Raw genomic sequence first — 8,933 nt, forward strand, 5'->3', positions numbered from 1 at the left:
TCCCGCTTTCTCTCCCCTATGTCCGGGCCCTCCCGCTGGAACGCGCGTGCGTTGAGCGAAGAAGCGGGATGCCCAACACCCAGCAGGCGCCCGCGGAGCCTCCTCTGGCCGGGAAGGCAGAGCTAGCACGGTCAGAAGCATCCGGGGGGCACGAGGAGCTCTTCCAGCCCGCCTCCCCTCAGCTCTTCTATCCGAGTACATTTAAAAACAACAGCGACACAACTGTTTGAAACCAAAGCTGTCTGCTCGTCTCCTGGGGTAGTAGGTGGTCTCGTCTGCTCCTGCCACCAGGACAAGAGGCCGTAACCCGGGGCTACTGGTTCTCCTCACGCATCTGTTCCATGATGTTGATGAGGCTTTCCAGCCCGAAAACGTAGCCCATGTCAGGTCCGTCGTGCACAGTGGGGTCATCGCGAAAGCCTTTGAACGTGCTGTGCGCGAAGTCGATCATACGCACGTCCACCTTGGGCTGGGCCGAGGAGCCGGGCTCCGTGCTGCCGCCGTCCTGGAGGCTCTCCGGCAGAGAGCCGTCCACCCGCTTTAGGCGCATCTCCGGCCGGCGCTCCACAAACATCCCCGCCCTGCTGTCCTTCCCGTCGTAAATGATGAGAAGGGAGCTGGAGTAGAAGCGGTAGGAGGCCTGTCTCTCCAAAACCGCCTTCAGGCTTCGCAGTTTGGTGAGGACAGGCTCAAAGAGGTCCTTGCGCAGCTCGATCCCGTTGTGGAGATACTGGTAGAGGGCGTTGCGGAAGCCCTCGATGGAAAGACCACGTCCATAGTATTTATTCCTGCATAAGTAATGCCCCGTGTCCAGCTGATAGACCTAGGATGCCAAAGGAAAGGCACATCAAGCGGGAGCAGCAGGTTAAGGCCGCGGAGAGCCCCGAGCTCTCCCTCCCTGTGCTGGCAGGGCAGAGGGAGCTCGTTCTGTCCCCAGCACGCCCAAGAGGGAGCAGGAAACGGCTCTGCTTGTTCCCCAAAGCAGCTCACGGGTGCATCCCATGGTCGCAGTCAGTATGCCCAAGTGCTGGCTCTCTCCCAGGACACCTCATCATCCCCAGCATCCCCAAGAGGCGCGGCACGGCAGAGCCCGAGGCATAAAATGCAAAGTCTTAGAGCACCTCCAGCACCCTCTGGCAGGGGGAGCTGCCCACAAGCGTGGCTGCTGTTGTGGCTCGTGAGGACCGAGGGGCCCTCACTGCTTCGGAGCCCGTGGGCAAAGAGACGCCAACCCCCGCGCGCAGGGCCCAGCCACCAGAGAGCGGCTTTTTGTAACTCGCAGCAGACACAACCGTCAGCTGGCACTGGGGCGCAGGGACACCCCCCGGCACCATGCTTCGGGCTGAACCCACACAAATAATCTCATTGGAGAAACCCCCAATCATCTGTGAACAAACCAGCGCTGGATAAAGCCGGCGCCTCTGGAGAGACAGGCTCCTTTGTCCCAGGCCTACGAGCAAAGACGACAAGCGTGCGGCACGAGCGCTGGTGTACCCACCCGACGTGGGAGACTGTCGCTCGGCAGGAAACACTACCGGGGAGGCGTAATGGGCTGCGAAGAGGAACCCACCGCACCTGCATCCCCAGGGATCCCTACCTGCATCCCGCACACGCGCACGCCCAGGGTGGCGGAAGTACTCTGTTCGCACTTCTTCATCTGCCGCGCAGCCTTCTCCTCGGACGCATCATCCCCGTGCTGTCTGGTCCCCATCTTCAGGTCAAGTACGCAGGGAAGCTTGAAGTGATGCACCACGTTCTCCAGCAAAAGGAACTCTGGGAAGCACGTCAAGGAGAGCTCAGCCATCAGGGAGACCCCTCCCCGGGGCCACCGCAGGCAGGGACGCGGTCTAGCGTAAGAGGGGGTCGGCAGACAACAGGGAAGCAAAGGGCAGAGAGGAAGAAGCATTTGGGGGTGTGAAAGACAAAACCCAGCGGTGGCACCCAGGCTTGGATGGTTGGCAGAATAAAGCAGCCCAGGAGGTGGATGGGCCGATGGCAAGGAAGGAGCGCAGGGGGGAGCGAAGGGCACAGCGCTAGCGTGGGCAAAGACATGGTACCCAGTAGGATCACCAATACGTTCAGGGAGAGCTTAACGTCTAGTCAAATCAGCCATTCACCCATATGGATGTAAACAACCCAATCCCCACAGACGCAGGCTCCGGCACCAGCACAGCACTGCTGCTACAGGCCTGACCAGAACAGCCACGCTGCCCGATGCGCCGTGGGGGCGGCCGAGGCTACAAAGCCAGGAAGCAGCCGTAACGGGAGCCGTGGGCTACCAACCCGCATAACGGGCAAACCATCCGCAGGGCACGGCGCTGGGAACGAACCCGAGACAAGCGGCACCGGCAGCTTTTCCCAGAGGGGAAAACAACAGCCCTGAAGTTTGCCCCAAGAGCCCTGCGGGGCTGGGTTCAACACGCCGCGCCGGAGCGGCAACCGGAGCAGCAACCGGAGCAAACCTGCACGGAAGCATAACATTCAGAAAACTCTACCATCAACGGGGTGTGACTGTGAAAGGGGAACGACATAAAAATAAGGCAGCGTGATTAAGAAGAACAGGGCAGCCAAAGAGAACTACTCTGCACACGAGGCGGGAACGAAGCTGGAGGCTGAGGCAGATGTTGGAGAATAGGGAAAGGAAGCTCACGCAGTTAAAATTCCAAAGAATCCAGCTATTCCGTTTGTTTCTACGTGAAGAAAACAATCCCAGTAGGTGAAACAAAAAACTGCCCGCAATCCATCAATTTCCAGACAAAAGCAGGAGGAGTCACTGGCAAAGGCAGAGAGTAACAAATCCTTCTTCAACCACCGGAGCAGCCAGTCGAGCCGCCCAAAGAGACCCCCCCAAAAAGGAGAAACGGTATTTTGCTGCTTTGTTGGCTGGGGAAGAGCTTAAGGGATTCCCAGACCAGAACTCGCCTGAGTTCAGAGAGTTCTCAAGCTGAAACGCCAAGAGAAGAGATCGCACGTCACACAGGGAGACGCGTAACCCCCAGCACCCTAACACCCGGAGTCTGAACGGGCTACGACGACGCCGAGCTGCGGAGACCTGGGGAGCTGCAAGCTGGCCTTACAGCCCAAGGCAGCACACGTGGAGATCCAGCTGTTCAACAAGGGATCGAGCAGCGGGACGGCAAATCTGCTCCAAGACAAGGGCGTTAAACATCAGCGGCAGCCCCCGCTGCACCCAAACCTTCCCTCTGCGCGCTGGTCTGGTCTCCAGCCGGGTGCAGGAGGACTGGAAGAGGCTCGAGAACGGTGATGAGGACAAACACGACTCCCTCCCGAGGGATTACTGGACAGGGCAGAGCTGCGCCTGCTGCCGGGCAGAGCCCACCGTGAAAAACCACGGCTCAAGACGCAGGTCAGCGAAGAGAAGGGCCAGAGAAGAAAGAAAACAGGGGCTGTAGTCAGCAACGTGGCTCCTCTGAGCATCGTGTCCGACGTCGGCGTCACCATACAGGAAGCAGGATGGAAGGGGGAAAACAAACGCAACACAACTGCGGTTGTGAGGGACAGGAAAGCCAACGGAAACGCAGGCCTAGCCACCCTGGGCACCAGCTTGTCAGGCCAGGGCAGCAGCAACCTGACACCCTCAGTTCTGCTTCCCAAAGGATACTGTAGAGCTTCCGGTCCTTGGACTCCGACCGCATGCGGCTCAGCTGCTGCTTATGACAGCGCAGGCTCCAGGGGTTGTAGCTGATCTTTTCAGAGCTCAGACCGCTGTTCCCATCCAACATCTGAAATGGAACATCTGAATGGATGTGCAAGTCCACCCTGGGACTCTTCGTTTCCTGGATGCTGCTGGTATAAAGACAGAACACCCTTGTTAGAACCCAGGTGTCCTCCAGACACGACTGTCACACCCTCCCCTCGCACACGACCGCCTCCCGCTCCTTCTCCTGTTGCTCATGTCACACAACACAAACCTTCCTCACAGACACCCCGGGCTGTGGACCCAGGCTCAAGGACCCGGTCAGTCTAACATCTCTGCTAGGCTGTGCCGTGATCGACAGAGTGAGCAGGAACGTTTATTTCTTGGGGAGCTCAGGCTGGTGTGAGGAGGCAGAGACCCCTGTTCAAAGGGCCCCTGGAAGAAACCTCTGGGTTAATAACCAGGTGGACTGAAGAGCGTTTGAATCTGCTCCAAACGCTGGTTCCACACCCAATGAACTGCCAAGGGTTATCCTGTGGCAGAAGCAATTCCCATGGAGGAGTGTGTCCTGAACCCAGCCAAACTGACAGCCTGGAGCGCCACAGTGCGCTGGGCTAGCACGTGCAAGAGAGCCTGGCCACTGCATGGAACTGCAAAATGCCCTCAACCAAAGGAGCCAGAGCTGAAAGAGGAAGAGATTTCCCACTCATCACGCTGTCAGCAGGCTCTCAAAGCTTTACCTTTCAGTGCTGTCACTGGCCAGGCCAGACTTTTCCTCCTTGTGCTCAGTGCCGCTGCTTGATCGGTGAAGGCTCCGACGCGAGTGCTTGCGTCGTGGCTGGTCCCTCTCTGGCATATCATCCTGCTCCAGAGCCTCATTCTCCACGTAGGGATAGGCCACCAGGTTGATGTAGCCATCGCTGTCTCCCTCAAAACAGACAGACACCACACCTGCCAGAAAGAAGTGACATGTTTCTGTTTCCTGAGGGAGGGAACACACAGCCGCTAACACCCAAATGTTCGACAGGAGAAGGGAAAATGTAGTTCACAGAGCAGCAAAGCAAGTCCAGAGCAACGAAAAGATGTTTTAAGACTACAAGAACCCCCACGTCCTTAGCACAGCACAGAGGGGAACCCCCCAAACAGGGCTCTGAGTCGCTCCCTGTGCCAATGGCCGGCAGCAGGAGGGGGAGCTCTGCCGCCTGCAGGAAAGGAGGGACAACACGCAGCCAGTGGGCTGAGGGGTGTTCCCTTCCAGGCAGCAAGCGTTGTCAATCCGCAGAAAGTCAAGCACGGTCCACCAAGGCGCTGAGTGGGTAACACACAAAACATCTCTCTAGTTCATCTGGGTATGTGTGTCCTGCAGAAGCATTCCTGATGCCAACACTGCTGGCCGAGGAGCGGTGTGCCTTCCCTGCTCAAGGAGCGCTCCAGCATCCGCGGAGCTCCGAGGCTGAGGGGACACCTGCCCCAGGTCAGCCAGCCTCACTGAAAAGTGATTGCCATGGTCCCAGGGCTTCCTAGCAATAAAAACAGGGAGGCCTGGAAGTAGAACTACTTCAGGCAAGCAGGACCATTTGTGTCCTGTCCGGTTCGAGCTTCTGAAGGCTCCTGGAAAGCTCCATAGCTTGAGGGAAGGTACAGCTCTTCCACAGCACAGACTCCAAATGCATCGAGCTGGCCATCCGCAGAGCGGGACAGCCGACACTTCTAGTTAGGGCTGACATCTCTGGGGCTCCCCAGCCCTGGAAATGAGGCTATCGGCCCATCTCCTAACTTGTCGTGACACGTCACCCATCAGCTTGTCACCAGCACTGAACAGCTGCCAGAGTATCGTGATGCTACATGCCCCCAGTGAGATGACCACCAACGTGAGGAAAGCTGGCACTGCTCAGCTGGGGCAGGCCATCAGGTACTGCCCGTCCTTCTTCCTTATCTGCACACGACAATGCTAACAAGGGGCAGGCGGCCAGACACAACTCCGGAGCAGTTCAGGACTCCAGCACGTCACTAGACAAACACCACTCGGAGTGCCCTGGGTGCCTGGACACGGACCTCAAGATCTCTCTGTGAAAGGAAATCAGAGTAACATCTGAGTGCTCAGACAGAAAATATCCCCAGTATTCCTCTCTCCCAGATCAGTAGGAATAATTCTGGGACTATCAGATGAAATCCCACACTGGGGTGGAGGCACAAGTCCGGTGCCTTTAGGCTACCAGGACAGATCTGACTCCAAGACGACGGGTCTCCACCTGGACTATCAGCTTCACCGTTTTGAACACATGTCCCAGGGAAACCCTGACAGCGTATCGATCCCAGTAACCACACAGGCTCCAGCGGAGATTTCTGGCGGGTCGCTAGAGCACCGTATGGCCCCAGCGTGACCCGAGGGTGTGAGAGGGCCCGGCCGTTGGAGAAGGTGTCGTTCATTCATGAGCTGCAGACAGATGCGGGTAGGTAAGCTGACACTGCTTCCAGACCTCGGGGCTGCAGCCAGATGAAATGGCAAGAGGTGGAACAGATGGTGGTCCCAGCTGTCCATGAAGCCTTCCCAATGCCACGCAGCAAGGGAGAAGCGGAGGCAATCGGAACGCCGAGTTCCCCGGAAGGCTACCTGCCAGCGTCACCAACCCGAGCACAAGCGCACATGGCCCGCAGCGAATCGAGCTTCTGAAAGCTACAGCTACACTGACAGCCTCCCACAGCCATAGAGACACTGGCAAATTCCAGTCCCTCCAAGCAGCTGCCGACAAGGCTTCCCCCTCAGCGCTGGCCAAGCGATGCTTCCTGCCTCAGCGCCTTTCTGATACAGGTTCACGAGAGAGATGGGATGAGGAAGCAATGAATTACAGGACTGGAACAAGTGCTCAGTGTATGATCTGACTTCGTTTGCTCAAGGTCAAGGCTGTAACTGACAATAACTTGGTGACAAAATGACTTCAGTTACACATCCATAACCTTAAGCTTCAGACTGCAACTGCCACACCGCGCATCCTCTGCCTAGAGAGAGGAGCACATCAGACTCCACACCCCTACAAAAAAAAGAGACTTTCTCCTCTCCGAGCGCTCCTACCAAATTGCTATCCTGCAAAAGAGAATTAAACCAACAAATAAAATTATGCCAGAAGACAGCAAGACAGCAGCAGGAAACCGAGAGGGCAGGTCTTGAAGGCTGTAACGGCGCTCTGGAACGCCGACAGGCCTCACCTTTGTACTCAGGCGTGAACTCCTTCATTTCCGGGGGCAGAGATTCGTAGAAGCGCTGTTCCCTGGTGATGAGGGGCTTGCAGACAGTATGGTCATCGTAGCGCATCATGCTGCTGTGCCCGCCCACCTGGTGAATGAAAGGCTCCAGCAGGACCCCCCGGTCTCCGGATCGAGTGGCATTCTTGCCATACTTGCCCACTTCCATGGTTTGACAAACACACATTGCGTTGGGCACCAGGTGCACTCTTGGAGCATGGGGAGAGCCACATGGGCTGGGAAGGGTGGCTCAGCAGCGGTCAGACAGCCACGGCGGGGAAATCCTGGCAACCGGCTTCCTTAGCGTGATCTGGAAAAGCAAAGGAGATTCCTGTGAAGGGAGGACCACTTGCATTCACTCCCTGTTGGCTCAGAGGAGTTTTTGGTATTTACTTATATCCCTAACTGTTGTTCTGTGTTTATATCCCACTTGTTCCAGCATGCTCCTCACCACCCCTTTAATCCTACAGGTAAACACACACTAATGCAGAGGCAGCCTCACCTACGGCGTCTCCCACAGGGTTGACAGGAGACAGGGAAAGGAGGATACACAAGTATTCTGAGCCTCCCATCATTAGAAAATGCAACTTCCCTCCTTTAGTTCATTTTATCAGCAAGGCAGTGCGGTAACAGCACAGAAAGAGCTACAGCATAAGCAAAACCAAGCCCGCGCTTGCCTACACGCAGCGGTGACTGACACCGGCAGAACAAACACTTCGAGAACCTGAGTTCCACTCCCCATGCCTCTGCGTTTTTAACATCTAAACCGCTCAATAATGTTCCCCTCCTACTCTCAACACTGCTTCCTCCTTGGCTGACTCCCTGCTCCTCAAGCCATGACAGGAGAGACAGAGCGAGACAGGCATTCTGTCACCGTGCGTGCGCTGTAACCGAACGGATCCCGCTTGGATTCTCCCCTTTATTACTTCAGGATAACAGTGACTTCCCCGACGCTCTCACAGCACCCACATGCACAACAGGTCCCTGATCTCCAGAGGCAGGTGAGAGAGACTGCCAAATGCCGATGAGATCCCAAGTGCCGCGGTGAGGGCAGCTGCTCCTTCCATGTTTGGGAGTGCCCAGCACAGCCACGGGACGACGGAAAAGTAAAACCCTCCCATCTTCTCCAGATGATCTGCCCTTTCCAACTTCGATCACAGCCGCTCCGAGACCGCTGGGGAAACGCCGCAGGATTTCCTCACAGCGATGAGGTATCTAAAGGCTTTGGTACAAGAACCACGCGGTGACTATCGCTTCCGATCAACTCATGGCATTCCCAGCTCCCTCGCACAGCCACGGCAGAGGGCAGTACGTTAGGAACCAAGGGACCTCGGAGGCCTGAACAAGGGACACGGTTCAGGCTGTTCCCCATCTGGCCACGGGATGTCTCCGCAGCCACGCTGCCAGACTGGGAAGTTCTGGATTACAGACTCACGGAATGGTTTGGGTTGGAAGGGACCTTAAAGCCCCCCCAGTTCCAACTCCCTGCCATGGGCAGGGACACCTTCCACTAGACCAGGTTGCTCCAAGCCTCATCCAGCCTGGCCTTGGACACTTCCAGGGATGGGGCATCCACAGCTTCTCTGGGCAACCTGTCCCAGTGCCTCCCCACACACCCCAGGAAGAACTTCTTCCTGACATCCAATCTAAACCTCCCCACTTTCAATTTAAACCCGTCACCCCTTGTCCTGTCACTACAGGCCCTTGTAAAAAGTCCCCCCCAGGTTCCTTGTAGCCCCTTCAGGCACTGGAAGGTGCTATAAGGTCTCCCCGGAGCCTTCTCTTCTCCAGGCTGAACAAGCCCAACTCTCTCAGCTTGTCCCCACAGCAGAGGGGCTCCAGCCCTCGGAGCATCTTCGTGGCCTCCTCTGGACTGAAGACGAGTCTCTTCTCCCTCCCCTCCAGTTAATCACCTAAGAGATGCAGCCCCAGAGATTCAGACGGAGAGACACTGCTTCCTAACAGGTTTAACCCAATCTAACCCAAAAGCTCCCTGCGACAGTACAATGCTTCTCCCTCCCTGTCTGCACAT

General features: G+C 56.9%; 1 protein-coding gene across 2 annotated transcripts; it reads right to left on the bottom strand.

Moving 5' to 3' along the window:
• Positions 1-224: 224 nt before the first annotated feature.
• On the bottom strand, positions 225-7,106 carry IP6K1 (inositol hexakisphosphate kinase 1). 2 transcript variants are annotated; one of them, XM_010160536.1, is made up of 5 exons: positions 6,866-7,106; positions 4,399-4,609; positions 3,623-3,804; positions 1,598-1,773; positions 225-823 (listed from the first exon to the last, which is right to left on the bottom strand). In XM_010160536.1, exons 1-5 carry the CDS (start codon positions 7,086-7,088, stop codon positions 314-316), a joined length of 1,302 nt encoding a protein of 433 aa, XP_010158838.1. In that variant the 5' UTR covers positions 7,089-7,106; the 3' UTR covers positions 225-313. The 2 variants fall into 2 exon arrangements, with proteins under 2 accessions (XP_010158838.1, XP_010158836.1); XM_010160534.1 differs by having other exon boundaries at positions 3,623-3,807; positions 6,866-7,088.
• Between the last annotated feature and the right edge of the window lie 1,827 nt (positions 7,107-8,933).

This window comes from Eurypyga helias, unplaced genomic scaffold (assembly GCF_000690775.1).
Source record: "Eurypyga helias isolate BGI_N326 unplaced genomic scaffold, ASM69077v1 scaffold39221, whole genome shotgun sequence".
Classification (NCBI taxonomy): domain Eukaryota; kingdom Metazoa; phylum Chordata; class Aves; order Eurypygiformes; family Eurypygidae; genus Eurypyga; species Eurypyga helias.

What these genes read in the sequence shown, in the direction of transcription:
- IP6K1 (XM_010160534.1), bottom strand. Translation starts at nt 7,088, where the DNA reads ATGTGTGTTTGTCAAACCATGGAAGTGGGCAAGTATGGCAAGAATGCC. An exon ending in GTTCACGCCTGAGTACAAAG is followed by an intron (nt 4,610 to 6,865) that starts GTGAGGCCTGTC and finishes TCTTTCTGGCAG; the next exon opens with GTGTGGTGTCTGTCTGTTTT. An exon ending in TGCGCGTGTGCGGGATGCAG is followed by an intron (nt 824 to 1,597) that starts GTAGGGATCCCT and finishes TTGGCATCCTAG; the next exon opens with GTCTATCAGCTGGACACGGG.